General features: G+C 42.0%; 2 protein-coding genes across 3 annotated transcripts in view; both read left to right on the plus strand.

Annotated features, from left to right (window-relative positions):
- LOC135574635 (uncharacterized protein DDB_G0271670-like) overlaps positions 1-8,885 on the plus strand; it is an 11,793-nt gene extending 2,908 nt beyond the window's left edge. The window contains exons 2-3 of the mRNA XM_065026081.1: positions 5,064-8,623; positions 8,666-8,885. Of these exons, the coding sequence (XP_064882153.1) occupies positions 5,064-6,967 (1,904 nt within the window). The 3' untranslated portion in view covers positions 6,968-8,623; positions 8,666-8,885. The remainder of the gene's footprint in view (positions 1-5,063; positions 8,624-8,665) is intronic.
- Positions 1-19,227, plus strand: part of LOC115124246 (anthrax toxin receptor 2-like) — a 218,934-nt gene that overhangs the window by 113,347 nt on the left and 86,360 nt on the right. The gene's annotated exons all lie outside the window — the stretch shown is intronic.

Consider the following 19,227-nt stretch of genomic DNA (forward strand, 5'->3'; position numbering starts at 1 on the left):
CAGTAGTAGTAGTAAGTAACAGTAACAGTAGTAGTAACAGTATCAGTAGTAGTAGTAACAGTAACAGTAGTAGTAACAGTAACAGTATCAGTAGTAGTAACAGTAACAGTATCAGTAGTAGTAAGAGTAACAGTAGTAGTAACAGTAACAGTATCAGTAGTAGTAGTAACAGTAGTAGTAACAGTAACAGTAACAGTATCAGTAGTAGTAACAGTAACCGTAGTAGTAACAGTAACAGTATCAGTAGTAGTAGTAACAGTAGTAGTAACAGTAACAGTAACAGTAGTAACAGTAACAGTAACAGTAGTAACAGTAACAGTAGTAGTAACAGTAACAGTAACAGTAGTAGTAACAGTAGTAGTAACAGTAACAGTAACAGTAGTAGTAACAGTAGTAGTAACAGTAACAGTAGTAGTAACAGTAACAGTATCAGTAGTAGTAACAGTAACAGTAACAGTATCAGTAGTAGTAGTAACAGTAACAGTAGTAGTAACAGTAGTAGTAACAGTAACAGTAGTAGTAACAGTAACAGTAGTAGTAACAGTAGTAGTAGTAACAGTAACAGTAGTAGTAACAGTAACAGTAGTAACAGTAACAGTAGTAGTAACAGTAACAGTAGTAGTAACAGTAGTAGTTTTACATTTACATTTAAGTCATTTAGCAGACGCTCTTATCCAGAGCGAGTAGTAACAGTAGTAACAGTAACAGTAACAGTAGTAGTAACAGTAACAGTAGTAGTAACAGTATCAGTTTTAGTAGTAACAGTAACAGTAACAGTAGTAGTAACAGTATCAGTAGTAGTAGTAACAGTAACAGTAGTAGTAACAGTAACAGTATCAGTAGTAGTAGTAACAGTAGTAGTAACAGTAGTAGTAACAGTAGTAGTAACAGTAGTAACAGTAACAGTAACAGTAGTAACAGTAGTAGTAACAGTAACAGTAGTAGTAACAGTAGTAGTAACAGTAGTAGTAACAGTAACAGTAGTAGTAACAATAGTAGTAACAGTAACAGTAGTAGTAACAGTAACAGTATCAGTAGTAGTAACAGTAGTAGTAACAGTAACAGTATCAGTAGTAGAAGTAACAGTAACAGTAGTAGTAACAGTAGTAGTAACAGTAACAGTAGTAGTAACAGTAACAGTAACAGTATCAGTAGTAGTAGTAACAGTAACAGTAGTAGTAACAGTAACAGTAGTAACAGTAACAGTAGTAACAGTAACAGTCGTAGTAACAGTAGTACATTTACATTTTTACATTAGTATTTAGCAGTCTTAGTTACAAATTGGTAGTAACAGTAGTAACAGTAACAGTAACAGTAGTAGTAACAGTAACAGTAGTAGTAACAGTATCAGTAGTAGTAGTAACAGTAACAGTAACAGTAGTAGTAACAGTATCAGTAGTAGTAGTAACAGTAACAGTAGTAGTAACAGTAACAGTATCAGTAGTAGTAACAGTAACAGTATCAGTAGTAGTAGTAACAGTAGTAGTAACAGTAACAGTATCAGTAGTAGTAACAGTATCAGTATTAGTAGTAACAGTAGTAGTAACAGTAGTAACAGTAACAGTAGTAACAGTAACAGTAGTAGTAACAGTAACAGTAACAGTAGTAGTAACAGTAGTAGTAACAGTAACAGTAGTAGTAACAATAGTAGTAACAGTAACAGTAGTAACAGTAACAGTATCAGTAGTAGTAACAGTAGTAGTAACAGTAACAGTAACAGTATCAGTAGTAGTAGTAACAGTAACAGTAGTAGTAACAGTAGTAGTAACAGTAACAGTAGTAGTAACAGTATCAGTAGTAGTAGTAACAGTAACAGTAGTAGTAACAGTAACAGTAGTAACAGTAACAGTAGTAACAGTAACAGTAGTAGTAACAGTAACAGTCGTAGTAACAGTAGTAGTAACAGTATCAGTAGTAGTAGTAACAGTAACAGTAACAGTAGTAGTAACAGTATCAGTAGTAGTAGTAACAGTAACAGTAGTAGTAACAGTAACAGTAGTAGTAACAGTAACAGTATCAGTAGTAGTAGTAACAGTAGTAGTAGTAACAGTAACAGTAGTAGTAACAGTAACAGTAGTAGTAGTAACAGTAGTAGTAGTAACAGTAACAGTAGTCGTAGTAACAGTAACAGTAGTCGTAGTAACAGTAACAGTAGTAGTAGTAACAGTAACAGCAACAGTAACAGTAGTAGTAACAGTAACAGTATCAGTAGTAGTAACAGTAGTAGTAACAGTAGCAGTAGTAACAGTAACAGTAGTAACAGTAACAGTAGTAGTAACAGTAACAGTATCAGTAGTAGTAACAGTAACAGTATCAGTAGTAGTAAGAGTAACAGTAGTAGTAACAGTAACAGTATCAGTAGTAGTAGTAACAGTAGTAGTAACAGTAGTAGTAACAGTAACAGTATCAGTAGTAGTAACAGTAACCGTAGTAGTAACAGTAACAGTATCAGTAGTAGTAGTAACAGTAGTAGTAACAGTAGTAGTAACAGTAGTAACAGTAACAGTAACAGTAGTAACAGTAACAGTAGTAGTAACAGTAACAGTAACAGTAGGAGTAACAGTAGTAGTAACAGTAACAGTAGTAGTAACAATAGTAGTAACAGTAACAGTAGTAGTAACAGTAACAGTATCAGTAGTAGTAACAGTAGTAGTAACAGTAACAGTAACAGTATCAGTAGTAGTAGTAACAGTAACAGTAGTAGTAACAGTAGTAGTAACAGTAACAGTAGTAGTAACAGTAACAGTAACAGTAGTAGTAACAGTAACAGTAACAGTAGTAGTAACAGTATCAGTAGTAGTAGTAACAGTAACAGTAGTAGTAACAGTAACAGTAGTAACAGTAACAGTAGTAACAGTAACAGTCGTAGTAACAGTAGTACATTTACATTTACATTTAAGTCATTTAGCAGACGCTCTTATCCAGAGCGACTTACAAATTGGTAGTAACAGTAGTAACAGTAACAGTAACAGTAGTAGTAACAGTAACAGTAGTAGTAACAGTATCAGTAGTAGTAGTAACAGTAACAGTAACAGTAGTAGTAACAGTATCAGTAGTAGTAGTAACAGTAACAGTAGTAGTAACAGTAACAGTATCAGTAGTAGTAACAGTAACAGTATCAGTAGTAGTAAGAGTAACAGTAGTAGTAACAGTAACAGTATCAGTAGTAGTAGTAACAGTAGTAGTAACAGTAACAGTATCAGTAGTAGTAACAGTAACCGTAGTAGTAACAGTAACAGTATCAGTAGTAGTAGTAACAGTAGTAGTAACAGTAGTAGTAACAGTAGTAACAGTAACAGTAACAGTAGTAACAGTAACAGTAGTAGTAACAGTAACAGTAACAGTAGTAGTAACAGTAGTAGTAACAGTAGTAGTAACAGTAACAGTAGTAGTAACAATAGTAGTAACAGTAACAGTAGTAGTAACAGTAACAGTATCAGTAGTAGTAACAGTAGTAGTAACAGTAACAGTATCAGTAGTAGTAGTAACAGTAACAGTAGTAGTAACAGTAGTAGTAACAGTAACAGTAGTAGTAACAGTAACATTAACAGTAGTAGTAACAGTATCAGTAGTAGTAGTAACAGTAACAGTAGTAGTAACAGTAACAGTAGTAACAGTAACAGTAGTAGTAACAGTAACAGTCGTAGTAACAGTAGTACATTTACATTTACATTTAAGTCATTTAGCAGACGCTCTTATCCAGAGCGACTTACAAATTGGTAGTAACAGTAGTAACAGTAACAGTAACAGTAGTAGTAACAGTAACAGTAGTAGTAACAGTATCAGTTTTAGTAGTAACAGTAACAGTAACAGTAGTAGTAACAGTATCAGTAGTAGTAGTAACAGTAACAGTAGTAGTAACAGTAACAGTAACAGTATCAGTAGTAGTAGTAACAGTAGTAGTAACAGTAGTAGTAACAGTAGTAGTAACAGTAGTAACAGTAACAGTAACAGTAGTAACAGTAGTAGTAACAGTAACAGTAGTAGTAACAGTAGTAGTAACAGTAGTAGTAACAGTAACAGTAGTAGTAACAATAGTAGTAACAGTAACAGTAGTAGTAACAGTAACAGTATCAGTAGTAGTAACAGTAGTAGTAACAGTAACAGTATCAGTAGTAGTAACAGTAGTAGTAACAGTAACAGTAGTAGTAACAGTAGTAGTAACAGTAACAGTAGTAGTAACAGTAACAGTAACAGTATCAGTAGTAGTAGTAACAGTAACAGTAGTAGTAACAGTAACAGTAGTAACAGTAACAGTAGTAACAGTAACAGTCGTAGTAACAGTAGTACATTTACATTTACATTTAAGTCATTTAGCAGACGCTCTTATCCAGAGCGACTTACAAATTGGTAGTAACAGTAGTAACAGTAACAGTAACAGTAGTAGTAACAGTAACAGTAGTAGTAACAGTATCAGTAGTAGTAGTAACAGTAACAGTAACAGTAGTAGTAACAGTATCAGTAGTAGTAGTAACAGTAACAGTAGTAGTAACAGTAACAGTATCAGTAGTAGTAACAGTAACAGTATCAGTAGTAGTAGTAACAGTAGTAGTAACAGTAACAGTATCAGTAGTAGTAACAGTATCAGTATTAGTAGTAACAGTAGTAGTAACAGTAGTAACAGTAACAGTAACAGTAGTAACAGTAACAGTAGTAGTAACAGTAACAGTAACAGTAGTAGTAACAGTAGTAGTAACAGTAGTAGTAACAGTAACAGTAGTAGTAACAATGTAGTGTTGTAACAGTAGTAGTAACAGTAACAGTATCAGTAGTAGTAACAGTAGTAGTAACAGTAACAGTATCAGTAGTAGTAGTAACAGTAACAGTAGTAGTAACAGTAGTAGTAACAGTAACAGTAGTAGTAACAGTAACAGTAACAGTAGTAGTAACAGTATCAGTAGTAGTAGTAACAGTAACAGTAGTAGTAACAGTAACAGTAGTAACAGTAACAGTAGTAACAGTAACAGTAGTAGTAACAGTAACAGTCGTAGTAACAGTAGTACATTTACATTTACATTTAAGTCATTTAGCAGACGCTCTTATCCAGGCTTACAAATTGGTAGGTAACAGTAACAGTAGCAGTAGTAGTAACAGTATCAGTTTTAGTAGTAACAGTAACAGTAACAGTAGTAGTAACAGTATCAGTAGTAGTAGTAACAGTAACAGTAGTAGTAACAGTAACAGTAGTAGTAACAGTAACAGTATCAGTAGTAGTAGTAACAGTAGTAGTATCAGGAACAGTAGTAGTAGTAGTAACAGTAGTAGTAGTAACAGTAACAGTATCAGTAGTAGTAACAGTAACAGTAGTAGTAACAGTAACAGTAACAGTAGTAGTAGTAACAGTAACAGTAGTAGTAGTAACAGTAGTAACAGTAACAGTAACAGTAGTAGTAGTAGTAACAGTAACAGTAGTAGTAACAGTAGTAACAGTAACAGTAACAGTAGTAGTAACAGTAACAGTAGTAGTAACAGTAGTAACAGTAACAGTAGTAGTAACAGTAGTAACAGTAACAGTATCAGTAGTAGTAGTAGTAACAGTAACAGTAACAGTAGTAGTAGTAGTAACAGTAACAGTAGTAGTAACAGTAGTAACAGTAACAGTAACAGTAGTAGTAACAGTAGTAACAGTAACAGTAGTAGTAACAGTAGTAACAGTAACAGTAACAGTAGTAGTAACAGTAACAGTAGTCGTAGTAACAGTAACAGTAGTAGTAACAGTAACAGTAACAGTAGTAGTAACAGTAACAGTAGTAGTAGTAACAGTAACAGTAACAGTAGTAGTAACAGTAGTAACAGTAACAGTAACAGTAGTAGTAGTAACAGTAACAGTAACAGTAGTAGTAACAGTAGTAACAGTAACAGTAACAGTAGTAGTAACAGTAACAGTAGTAGTAGTAACAGTAACAGTAGTAGTAACAGTAGTAGTATCAGGAACAGTAGTAGTAGTAACAGTAGTAGTAGTAACAGTAACAGTAACAGTAGTAGTATCAGGAACAGTAGTAGTAGTAACAGTAACAGTAGTAGTAGTAACAGTAACATTAACAGTAGTAGTAACAGTAGTAGTATCAGGAACAGTAGTAGTAGTAACAGTAACAGTAACAGTATCAGTAGTAGTAGTAACAGTAACAGTATCAGTAGTAGTAACAGTAGTAGTAACAGTAACAGTAGTAGTAGTAACAGTATCAGTAGTAGTAACAGTAACAGTAGTAGTAACAGTAGTAGTAGTAGTAGTAACAGTAACAGTAGTAGTAGTAGTAGTAGTAGTAACAGTAGTAGTAACAGTAACAGTAGTAGTAGTAGTAGTAGTAGTAGTAACAGTAGTAGTAACAGTAACAGTAGTAGTAACAGTAACAGTAGTAGTAGTAACAGTAACAGTAGTAACAGTAACAGTAGTAGTAGTAACAGTAACAGTAACAATAGTAGTAGTAACAGTAACAGTAACAATAACAGTAGTTACAGTAACAGTAGTAGTAACAGTAACAGTAGTAGTAACAGTAACAGTGACAGTAACAGTAGTAGTAACAGTAACAGTAGTAGTAACAGTAGTAGTAACAGTAACAGTAGTAGTAACAGTTACAGTAACAGTAACAGTAGTAGTAACAGTAACAGTAGTAGTAACAGTAGTAGTAACAGTAACAGTAGTAACAGTAACAGTAACAGTAGTAACAGTAACAGTAACAGTAGTAACAGTAACAGTAGTAAGAGTAATAGTAGCAGCAACAGTAACAGTGACATTGACAGTAACAGTAACAGTAGTAACAGTAGTAAGAGTAACAGTAGTAACAGTAACAGTAACAGTAGTAACAGTAGTAAGAGTAACAGTAGTAACAGTAACAGTAGTAACAGTAACAGTAACAGTAGTAACAGTAGTAAGAGTAACAGTAGTAACAGTAACAGTAACAGTAATAGTAGCAGTAACAGTAACAGTGACATTGGCTGTAACAGTACCAGTAGTAGCTGCATTTGACAGTAACAGTAACAATTACAGTACAATTTAGCATAATATACTCCAAAGACTAGAAGGTGCTGAGTTTCTCTCCTTTACATTTTTCTGTTTCTCACGCTGTCTGTCTGTCTGTCTGTCTGTCTGTCTGTCTGTCTGTCTGTCTGTCTGCCTCTCTCTCTTTTATTACATACACTGATAAACAATATAAACTCAACATTTTACTGAGTTACAGTTCATAGAAGGAAATCATTCAATTGAAATACATTCATTAAGCCTTAATCTCTGGATTTCATATGACTGGGAACACAGATATGCATCTGTTGGTCACAGAGACCTTAAACAAAACGTAATGGAGTGGATCAGATAACCAGTCAGTATCTGGTGTGACCATTTGCCTCATGCAGCGCGACACATCTCCTTCACATAGAGTTGATCAGACTGTTGATTGTGGCATGTGGAATGTTGTCCCACTCCTCTTCAATGGCTGTGCGAAGTTGCTGTATGTTGGCGGGAACTGGAACACGCTGTTCATCGCGTCAATCCAGAGCATCCCAAACATGCTCAATGGGTGACATGTCTGTTGAGTTTGCAGGCCACGGAAGAACTGGGACATTTTCAGATTCCGGGAAACATGAGGTGATGGTGGTGAGGTGATGGTGGTGGATGAATGGCACGACAACAATGGGCCTCAGGATCTCGTCATGGTATCTCTGTGCATTCAAATTGCCATTAATAAAATGCAATTGTGTTCATTGTCTGTAGCTTATGCCTGCTCATACCATAACCCCACCACCACCATGGGGCACTCTGTTCACAACGTTGATAATCAATAAACTGCTTGTTCACACAACGCCTTCTGCCCGGTACAGTTGAAACCAGGATTCATCCGTGAAGAGCACACTTCTCCAGCGTGCCAGTGGCCATCGAGGGTGAGCACTGAAGTCGGTTACAACGCTGAACTTCAGTCAGGTCAAGACCCTGGTGAAGAACGACGAACACGCAGATGAGCTTCCCTGAGACGGTTTATGCAGAAATTCTTTGGTTATGCAATCCCACAGTTCCATCAGCAGTCCAGCAGTCTGGCTGGTCTCAGATGATCCCACAGTTCCATCAGCAGTCCAGCAGTCTGGCTGGTCTCAGATGATCCCACAGTTCCGTCAGCAGTCCAGCAGTCTGGCTGGTCTCAGATGATCCCACAGTTCCGTCAGCAGTCCGGCAGTCTGGCTGGTCTCAGATGATCCCACAGTTCCATCAGCAGTCCAGCAGTCTGGCTGGTCTCAGATGATCCCACAGTTCCATCAGCAGTCCAGCAGTCTGGCTGGTCTCAGATGATCCCACAGTTCCGTCAGCAGTCCGGCAGTCTGGCTGGTCTCAGATGATCCCACAGTTCCGTCAGCAGTCCAGCAGTCTGGCTGGTCTCAGATGATCCCACAGTTCCATCAGCAGTCCAGCAGTCTGGCTGGTCTCAGATGATCCCACAGTTCCATCAGCAGTCCAGCAGTCTGGCTGGTCTCAGATGATCCCACAGTTCCATCAGCAGTCCAGCAGTCTGGCTGGTCTCAGGTGATCCCACAGGTGAAGACTGATGTGGAGGTCCTGGGCTGACGTTGTTACGCATGGTCTGTGGTTGAGGAGGTCCTGGGCTGACGTTGTTACGCATGGTCTGTGGTTGAGGAGGTCCTGGGCTGACGACGTTACGCATGGTCTGTGGTTGAGGAGGTCCTGGGCTGACGTTGTTACGCATGGTCTGTGGTTGAGGAGGTCCTGGGCTGACGTTGTTACGCATGGTCTGTGGTTGAGGAGGTCCTGGGCTGACGTTGTTACGCATGGTCTGTGGTTGAGGAGGTCCTGGGCTGACGTTGTTACGCATGGTCTGTGGTTGAGGAGGTCCTGGGCTGACGTTATTACGCATGGTCTGTGGTTGAGGAGGTCCTGGGCTGACGTTGTTACGCATGGTCTGTGGTTGAGGAGGTCCTGGGCTGACGTTGTTACGCATGGTCTGTGGTTGAGGAGGTCCTGGGCTGACGTTGTTACGCATGGTCTGTGGTTGAGGAGGTCCTGGGCTGACGTTGTTACGCATGGTCTGTGGTTGAGGAGGTCCTGGGCTGACGTTGTTACGCATGGTCTGTGGTTGAGGAGGTCCTGGGCTGACGTTGTTACGCATGGTCTGTGGTTGAGGAGGTCCTGGGCTGACGTTGTTACGCATGGTCTGTGGTTGAGGAGGTCCTGGGCTGACGTTGTTACGCATGGTCTGTGGTTGAGGAGGTCCTGGGCTGACGTTGTTACGCATGGTCTGTGGTTGAGGAGGTCCTGGGCTGACGTTGTTACGCATGGTCTGTGGTTGAGGAGGTCCTGGGCTGACGTTGTTACGCATGGTCTGTGGTTGAGGCCGGTTGGACGTACTGCCAAATTCTCTAAAACAATGTTGGAGGCGCCTTATAGTAGAGAAACTAATATTCAATTATCTGGAAACTGCTCTGGTGGACATTCCTGCAGTCAGTGTGCCAATTGTACGCTCCCTCAAAACTTGAGACATCTGTGGCGTTGAGTTTTGTGACAAAACTGCACATTTTAGAGCGGTCTTTTATTTTCCCCCTGCACAAGGTGCACCTGTATAATGGTCATGTTGTTTAATCAGCTTCTTGATATGCCACACCTGTCAGGTGGATGGATTATCTTGGCAAAGGAGAAATGCTCACTATAACAGGGATGCTAGATAAATAAGCTTTTATTATTTCAGCTCATGAAACATGGGACCCAAACACTTGACGTTTTATATTTTTGCCTCTGGGTCTGGCGTGTCCCTCAACAACAGGAAGCAGATTGAACAGTCAACTTTCCTGCCGTTTCTTGTCTATGGTGACACCATTTCCCAGAATGCAGCAGCCACTACTCTTAAACCTTTGGATTCTGTCTAGAATAGCTCCCTTTGCATAATCACAGGTGTTGTTTTTTCTTACTCATCACTGCTTCCTGTATCAAAAGGCTGGTTCTCATTAATCAAATCAAATCAAATGTATTTATATTCAAATGTTCATAAATGACCAGCATGGTCGAATAATAATAAGGCAGAACAGTTGAAACTGGAGCAGCAGCACGGCCTGGTGGACTGGGGACAGCAAGGAGTCATCATGTCAGGTAGTCCTGGGGCATGGTCCTAGGATCCTAGGACATTAGGACATCAGTCCCTTAGATCACTTCATTATTCCCTTTTGTTGTTTACAAAGCTCTACGAACCAAGCTTCCCACTTACCTAACTTTTGTTATAGATGTGTAAAAACATATCAAACCTGGTCACAGGGTTTTGGTGAACTCTTGAGGTTCCACTGGTCTTCAGCAATTTAGGTAAATCCGCTGTTCGTTTTAATGTGCCTCGCTGCTGGAACAATCTGCAGAACTCATTACAATTAGATGTTCTGGTGCCACTCGGACAGTTTAGGGTTGATTGAGGACCTAGTAGCTGAGCTGATGTTCATCGACGTTGTGTTTTGTTTTACGTTGTGTTTGGTTGTTGTATTGCTTTGATCAGAGCAGCCACGGGAATGAGACCCTGGTCTCAATGGGTCTTTCCTGAATAAAAAAAGAATGAATCGATAAATAATACTGGGAGTTTTCACGGCAAGATATGTTATTGTGTTTGGTAAACATTTGTGATGATGTCGATCAGTGAATGAGATCACTCAGGCAGATAAATAAACAATTTGTCTTAGGTTTACCGGCAGCTATGTGTGTGTGTGTGTGTGTGTGTGTGTGTGTGTGTGTGTTGTTTCTTCACCCATGGGAAATAGCTAACCTGTGTAATGAAGTGGCTCTAACACAGGAAATGACACACAGTTGTGTAAAGAAAACTCCAGTACACGTTATTTGTCCTTCCTGATTTCACAGTTAAATGGAACAAAGTGATTGCTAACCAAACCACATCCTGGTGATGAGTTGCCATGAGTTACCAGACATACAGATGGACAGATATGAGAGAACTGTATCCGCTACCTGTCCCTCCCCGGTGTCCTTTCGGATGCTTAACCATGGTGCTGTATTTCAAGTCCTTGATCAAGTCTGTGGCAAGGTGCTACCATAAGGGATAACAATCTGAGGAGTACCAGGCAGGGAGGGAAGGAGGGGAGGGAGGCCGGAGGAAGGGGATAGTCCCAGGCCAACTGGTGGCAGGCAGGTAGGGGAGGGAGGAGAGGCAGGGGAGAGTCCCAGGCCAACTGGTGGCAGGCAGGTAGGGGAGGGAGGAGAGGTGGGAGGAAGGGGAGGGAGGAGAGGCAGGAGGAAGGGGAGGGAGGAGAGGTAGGGGAGAGTCCCAGGCCAACTGGTGGCAGGCAGGTAGGGGAGGGAGGAGAGGTAGGGGAGAGTCCCAGGCAGACTGGTGGGAGGCAGCCGGGGGAGGGAGGCAGGGTGGGCCACCACAGAGCACAGTGAAGAGGAGTGTAGAGAAGAGGGCAGGCAGGGGAGAGAGTTAGGGGAGAGGGAGGACAGGAGGGGGCGGTGGTCTTTGATGACCGAAAGCAAGCCCCCGGGGTCATGAATGTTTCAGCGGGCTGATCGGCAGTGCAGTGTTACAAAAACTCATACAGGTGTAAGGAAGCAGGTTGTCACAAACATCTGTTCAGCATGGGGACCTCAGGGTCTTTCCCTCGCTCCTCTCTCTCCCTCCATCCGTCTATCCCTCCCTCCTTCTCTGAGCCCCGCAAACCAGGCTGCTGCAGAGTAAAGAGAGAGAGCGAAGAGAAAGAGAGAGTGGGAAAGAGAAATAGTGCAGAGGGAGAGAGCCCCAGGACCACGGCTGGGGAGAGGAAGAAAGAAAGAGCGGGTGGAGGGGAATGGAGCGAGAGAGAGAGGGGAAAACGAACAGCTAGTTTTTTGGTCTCACATTTAACGCCCGAGGGCGTGCAACACCAAAGGTAGAGCGGGGGTTGGCCACAGCTGTGGTGCGGCTCTCGCCCCAGGGCAGGGGAGCAGAGATCTGATGTGGTTTGACTGTGTTGTCGTGGAGACCGGGGAGACAGGGAGCCACTTCAGAGCCAAGTTAGCAACCCAACATCTGCCGCTAAGTTTTAGCCCTGCTAGGGATCCACTGGGAACAGCAGGTAGAGAAAGAGAGGGATGGAGGGAGGGATGAAGGGAAGGATGGAGGGAGGGAGAGGGAAGGCTGGCCTTACTATGCTGCTGGTGCTGTGGCTGAATATATCAGTGGATGGAGTAGCAGCCTAAAACATGTTTTGATTGAACTCAGGGAGGGTAAGGTACATTTTGAAAGTTCATGTTATGGATTTGATTTCATGGTTTTTATTTTTTTCACAAATAAATAAAATAAATGAAAGGGAGCTTGATGAAGGAAACAGAAAGGGAGCTTTACAGCACATCTCTCCCCTACTAGAAGGGGGCTTTACAGCACATCTCTCCCCTACTAGAAGGGAGCTTTACAGCACATCTCTCCCCTACTAGAAGGGAGCTTTACAGCACATCTCTCCCCTACTAGAAGGGGGCTTTACAGCACATCTCTCCCCTACTAGAAGGGGGCTTTACAGCACATCTCTCCCCTACTAGAAGGGAGCTTTACAGCACATCTCTCCCTACTAGAAGGAGCTTTACAGCACATCTCTCCCCTACTAGAAGGGAGCTTTACAGCACATCTCTCCCCTACTAGAAGGGGCTTTACAGCACACTCTCCCCTACTAGAAGGGGGCTTTACAGCACATCTCTCCCTACTAGAAGGGGCTTTACAGCACATCTCTCCCCTACTAGAAGGGGGCTTTACAGCACATCTCTCCCCTACTAGAAGGGAGCTTTACAGCACATCTCTCCCCTACTAGAAGGGAGCTTTACAACACACCTCTCCCCCTTACTAGAAGGGGGCTTTACAACACATCTCTCCCCTACTAGAAGGGAGCTTTAGAGCACATCTCTCCCCTACTAGAAGGGAGCTTTACAACACATCTCTCCCCTACTAGAAGGGAGCTTTACAACACACCTCTCCCCCTTACTAGAAGGGAGCTTTACAACACATCTCTCCCCTACTAGAAGGGAGCTTTAGAGCACACCTCTCCCCTACTAGAAGGGAGCTTTACAACACATCTCTCCCCTACTAGAAGGGAGCTTTACAACACACCTCTCCCCTACTAGAAGGGAGCTTCTCCCCTACTAGAAGGGAGCACATCTCTCCCCTACTAGAAGGGAGCTTTGAGCACATCTCTCCCCTACTAGAAGGGAGCTTTAGAACACACTCTCCCCTACTAGAAGGGAGCTTTACAGCACATCTCTCCCCTACTAGAAGGGGCTTTACAGCACATCTCTCTCCCTACTAGAAGGGGCTTTACAGCACATCTCCCCTACTAGAAGGGGCTTTAGAGCACACCTCTCCCCTACTAGAAGGGCTTTACAGCACATCTCTCCCCCTACTAGAAGGGGCTTTACAGCACATCTCTCCCTACTAGAAGGGGGCTTTACAGCACATCTCTCCCTACTAGAAGGGGGCTTTACAGCACATCTCTCCCCTACTAGAAGGGGCTTTACAACACATCTCTCCCCTACTAGAAGGGGGCTTTACAGCACATCTCTCCCCTACTAGAAGGGGGCTTTACAGCACATCTCTCCCCTACTAGAAGGGGGCTTTACAGCACATCTCTCCCCTACTAGAAGGGGGCTTTACAGCACATCTCTCCCCTACTAGAAGGGGCTTTACAGCACATCTCTCCCCTACTAGAAGGGGGCTTTACAACACATCTCTCCCCTACTAGAAGGGGGCTTTACAGCACATCTCTCCCCTACTAGAAGGGGCTTTACAGCACATCTCTCCCCTACTAGAAGGGGGCTTTACAGCACATCTCTCCCCTACTAGAAGGGAGCTTTACAGCACATCTCTCCCCTACTAGAAGGGGGCTTTACAGCACATCTCTCCCCTACTAGAAGGGGGCTTTACAGCACATCTCTCCCCTACTAGAAGGGAGCTTTACAGCACATCTCTCCCCTACTAGAAGGGAGCTTTACAGCACATCTCTCCCCTACTAGAAGGGAGCTTTACAGCACATCTCTCCCCTACTAGAAGGGAGCTTTACAGCACATCTCTCCCCTACTAGAAGGGAGCTTTACAGCACATCTCTCCCCTACTAGAAGGGGGCTTTACAGCACATCTCTCCCCTAGAAGGGGCTTTACAGCACATCTCTCCCTACTAGAAGGGAGCTTTACAGCACATCTCTCCCTACTAGAAGGGAGCTTTACAGCACATCTCTCCCCTACTAGAAGGGCTTTACAGCACATCTCTCCCTACTAGAAGGGGCTTTACAGCACATCTCTCCCCTACTAGAAGGGGGCTTTACAGCACACCTCTCCCCTACTAGAAGGGGGCTTTACAGCACATCTCTCCCCTACTAGAAGGGGGCTTTACAGCACATCTCTCCCCTACTAGAAGGGGGCTTTACAGCACATCTCTCCCCTACTAGAAGGGAGCTTTACAGCACATCTCTCCCTACTAGAAGGGGCTTTACAGCACATCTCTCCCTACTAGAAGGGGGCTTTACAGCACATCTCTCCCCTACTAGAAGGGAGCTTTACAGCACATCTCTCCCCTACTAGAAGGGGCTTTACAGCACATCTCTCCCCTACTAGAAGGGGGCTTTACAGCACATCTCTCCCCTACTAGAAGGGGGCTTTACAGCACATCTCTCCCCTACTAGAAGGGAGCTTTACAGCACATCTCTCCCCTACTAGAAGGGGGCTTTACAGCACATCTCTCCCCTACTAGAAGGGGCTTTACAGCACATCCTCTCCCCTACTAGAAGGGGCTTTACAGCACACCTCTCCCCTACTAGAAGGGGCTTTCAGCACACTCTCCCCTACTAGAAGGGGGCTTTACAGCACATCTCTCCCCTACTAGAAGGGCTTTACAGCACATCTCCCCTACTAGAAGGGGCTTTACAGCACATCTCTCCCCTACTAGAAGGGGCTTTACAGCACATCTCTCCCTACTAGAAGGGGGCTTTACAGCACACCTCTCCCCTACTAGAAGGGGGCTTTACAGCACATCTCTCCCTACTAGAAGGGGCTTTACAGCACATCTCTCCCTACTAGAAGGGGCTTTACAGCACATCCTCCCCTACTAGAAGGGGGCTTTACAGCACATCTCTCCCCTACTAGAAGGGGCTTTACAGCACATCTCTCCCTACTAGAAGGGAGCTTTGTGAGCACATCTCTCCCCTACTAGAAGGGGCTTTACAGCACATCTCTCCCTACTAGAAGGGGGCTTTACAGCACATCTCTCCCCTACTAGAAGGGAGCTTTACAGCACATCTTCCCCTACTAGAAGGGGCTTTGCAGCACATCTCTCCCTACTAGAAGGGGCTTTACAGCACATCTCTCCCCTACTAGAAGGGGCTTTACAGCACATCTCTTTACTAGAAGGGGCTTTGTTGTTCACATCTCTCCCTACTAGAAGGGGCTTTCAGGGTCTCTCCCTTTATAAGGGGGCTTGTTTCCACACATCTTCTCCTACTAGAAGGGGGCTTTACAGCACATCTCTCCCCTACTAGAAGGGAGCTTTGTTAGCACATCTCTCCCTACTAGAGGGGAGCTTTAGAGCACACCTCTCCCCTACTAGAAGGGGGCTTTACAGCACACCTCTCCCCTACTAGAAGGGGGCTTTACAGCACACCTCTCCCCTACTAGAAGGGGGCTTTACAGCACATCTCTCCCCTACTAAAAGCTATAGATCGGGCCATTGTTCAAGACGTATAATGTCACTTGAGCGTTCCCCCTGAATACATTGAAGCCTATTAAAATCATGGCAGTGATAACACATACCTTATTAGCTGCATTGCTACAGACGGACTGCCGGTCTCCTTAGGGCAGGCTTGTAAATGAGGTGGAAATACAGACCTTCAGACAAGACAACATGTTAGACAGTACTGGGCCTGCTCTCTCTCTCTCTCTCTCTCTCTCTTCTTTTCTCTCTCTCTCTCTCTCTCTCGCTCTCTCGCTCTCCCTCGCTTTCTCGCTCACTCGCTCTCCCTCGCTTTCTCGCTCACTCGCTCTCCCTCTCCTTGTCTCTCTCTTTGTCTCTTTCTCTCTCCTCTCTTTGTTTAACTGTGTCCCCTTGTCTCACAGTCTGAGACACCATTTTCATTTAACAGCCATCAGTCATGTTGTGAACACTGCTCTGAGACCTGTTTAATTATGTAACTGATAACAGGAGCATTCAGGAAATAATGCCAATCAGATGGAGTAAGGGAGGGATAGAGGGAGGGAGGGGGAGGGGGAAGAGGGAGGGAGGCAGGGTTGAGACAGAGAAAGGAAGAGGAGGAGGAAAGGGTGGTAATCTATGTTGGCATAGGGCAGGCTGAGGGGCACCAGGGTTACGAAGCATGGCATACTGGGTTGGGCTTGGCTTGGCATGGGTTGGTGTTCCCTGAAGTCCCAGTCATGGACATGGCCAGGCGTATGGCACTGTGTATCACTCTGTCTGCAGCACAGATTAGCAGTGTGACTCTCTCTTACTAGAGAGGACTGGTTATCAGGTTGTTAGAGCTCAGTTGTTGTTCGTTGTTCCAGTTGATGTTAGTTGTTCTCAGTTGTTGTTAGTTGTTCTCAGTTGTTGACTGTTTCACTGTTTGTTTGTGTACAGAGTGAGTCACTGTAGCAGACCGGCTGATGGACTGGAGTGTCAGTACAGGGCACTGAAAGGCCAACACATTCAGCAGGTTGTGATGGAGAATTGTTGTTAGTTGTTCTCAGTGTTGTTATTCCAGTTGTTCAATGGATTCTCAATGTTGTTCTCAGTTGTTGTTAGTTGTTGTCAGTGGATTCCAATTGATTCAATGGATTCCAATCGATTCAACGAATTCCAATGGATTCAATGGTATTGTAGTCCTTTGTGAGTTCTATATTTCAAATCAGATCTTTGTTTCCACCTGGAAATGTTCCATTGTTATCGGCCTGAAAGTTGTCACACCACTAAAATGTCCTGTTCCCATCAAAACTACACAGTTTAATATCCAGCAGGATTGGAAATAATTTGGTTGTTCAGTAGATTGTTCTCAGTTGTTCGTTGTTGTTAGCTCACCAGTTCAGTTGCATGACATTAAGTCATTAACAGGCTAATTGGAATTAAACTCAGTTGTGTTAGTTGTTCAACATTGTTTGTTTAGTTGTTCATTGTTGTTAAAACAACAGTTAGTTATTCTCAGTCATTGTTGCTGTTAGTTAGTTGTTCTCAGTTGTGTTTTGTTAGTTGTTCTCAGTTGTTGTTATTGTTCTCAGTTGTTGTTAGTTCAGTTGTTGTTGTTGTTCTCCATTGTTGTTGTTAGTTGTTCTCAGTTGTTCTCAGTTATTTTCAGTTGTTGTTAGTTGTTCTCAGTTGTTGTTATATGTTGTTCTCAGTTGTTCTCAGTTCTTGTTAGTTGTTGTTGTTAGTTGTTCTCAGTTGTTAGTTAGTTGTTCTCAGTTGTTGTTATATGTTGTTCTCAGTTGTTGTTGTTCTCAGTTGTTCTCAGTTGTTGTTAGTTGTTCTCAGTTGTTGTTAGTTGTTCTCAGTTGTTGTTAGTTATTCTCAGTTCTTGTTAGTTGTTTAGTTGTTCTCAGTTGTTGTTAGTTGTTCTCAGTTTTGTTATTCTGTTAGTTGTTTGTTATTTGTTGTTAGTTGTTCTCAGTTGTTGTTAGTTGTTGTTGTTAGTTGTTCTCAGTTGTTGTTAGTTGTTCTCAGTTGTTGTTAGTTGTTCTCAGTTGTTGTTAGTTGTTGTTGTTAGTTTGTTCTCAGTTGTTGTTAGTTGTTGTTCTCAGTTGTTGTTAGTTGTTCTCAGTTGTTGTTAGTTGTTCTCAGTTGTTGTTAGTTGTTCTCAGTTGTTGTTAGTTGTTGTTAGTTGTTCTCAGTTGTTGTTAGTTGTTCTCAGTTGTTGTTAGTTGTTCTCAGTTGTTGTTAGTTGTTCTCAGTTGTTGTTAGTTGTTGTTTCTCAGTTGTTGTTAGTTGTTCTCAGTTGTTGTTAGTTGTTCTCAGTTGTTGTTAGTTGTTCTCATTCTCAGTTGTTGTTAGTTGTTCTCAGTTGTTGTTAGTTGTTCTCAGTTGTTGTTAGTTGTTGTTCTCAGTTGTTGTTAGTTGTTCTCAGTTGTTCTCAGTTGTTGTTGTTATTGTTCTCAGTTGTTGTTCTCAGTTGTTGTTAGTTGTTCTCAGTTGTTGTTAGTTGTTCTCAGTTGTTCTCAGTTGTTGTTAGTTGTTCTCAGTTGTTAGTTGTTCTCAGTTGTTGTTTCAGTTGTTCTCAGTTGTTGTTAGTTGTTCTCAGTTGTTGTTAGTTGTTGTCTCAGTTGTTGTTAGTTGTTCTCAGTTGTTGTTAGTTGTTCTCAGTTGTTGTTAGTTGTTCTCAGTTGTTGTTAGTTGTTCTCAGTTGTTGTTAGTTGTTCTCAGTTATTTCAGTTGTTAGTTGTTGTTAGTTGTTCTCAGTTGTTGTTAGTTGTTCTCAGTTGTTGTTAGTTGTTCTCAGTTGTTGTTAGTTGTTCTCTCAGTTGTTGTTAGTTGTTCTCAGTTGTTGTTTAGTTGTTCTCAGTTGTTGTTAGTTATTCTCAGTTGTTGTTAGTTGTTAGTTGTTGTTAGTTGTTCTCAGTTGTTGTTAGTTGTTCTCAGTTGTTGTTAGTTGTTCTCAGTTGTTGTTAGTTGTTCTCAGTTGTTGTTAGTTGTTCTCAGTTGTTGTTAGTTGTTCTCAGTTGTTGTTAGTTGTTCTCAGTTGTTGTTAGTTGTTCTCAGTTGTTCTCAGTTCAGTTGTTAGTTGTTCTCAGTTGTTGTTAGTTGTTCTCAGTTGTTGTTAGTTGTTCTCAGTTGTTGTTAGTTGTTCTCAGTTGTTTGTTGTTAGTTGTTCTCAGTTGTTCTCAGTTAGTTGTTCTCAGTTGTTGTTAGTTGTTCTCAGTTGTTGTTAGTTGTTCTCAGTTGTTGTTAGTTGTTCAGTTGTTGTTAGTTGTTCTCAGTTGTTGTTAGTTGTTCTCAGTTGTTGTTAGTTGTTCTCAGTTGTTGTTAGTTGTTCTCAGTTGTTGTTAGTTGTTCTCAGTTGTTCTCAGTGTTGTTAGTTATTCTCAGTTGTTGTTAGTTGTTCTCAGTTGTTGTTAGTTGTTCTCAGTTGTTGTTATTGTTCTCAGTTGTTAGTTGTTCTCAGTTGTTGTTAGTTGTTCTCAGTTGTTGTTAGTTGTTCTCAGTTGTTGTTAGTTGTTCTCAGTTGTTGTTAGTTGTTCTCAGTTGTTGTTAGTTGTTCTCAGTTGTTGTTAGTTGTTCTCAGTTGTTGTTAGTTGTTCTCAGTTGTTG

This window comes from Oncorhynchus nerka, linkage group LG13, assembly GCF_034236695.1.
Source record: "Oncorhynchus nerka isolate Pitt River linkage group LG13, Oner_Uvic_2.0, whole genome shotgun sequence".
Classification (NCBI taxonomy): Eukaryota; Metazoa; Chordata; class Actinopteri; order Salmoniformes; family Salmonidae; genus Oncorhynchus; species Oncorhynchus nerka.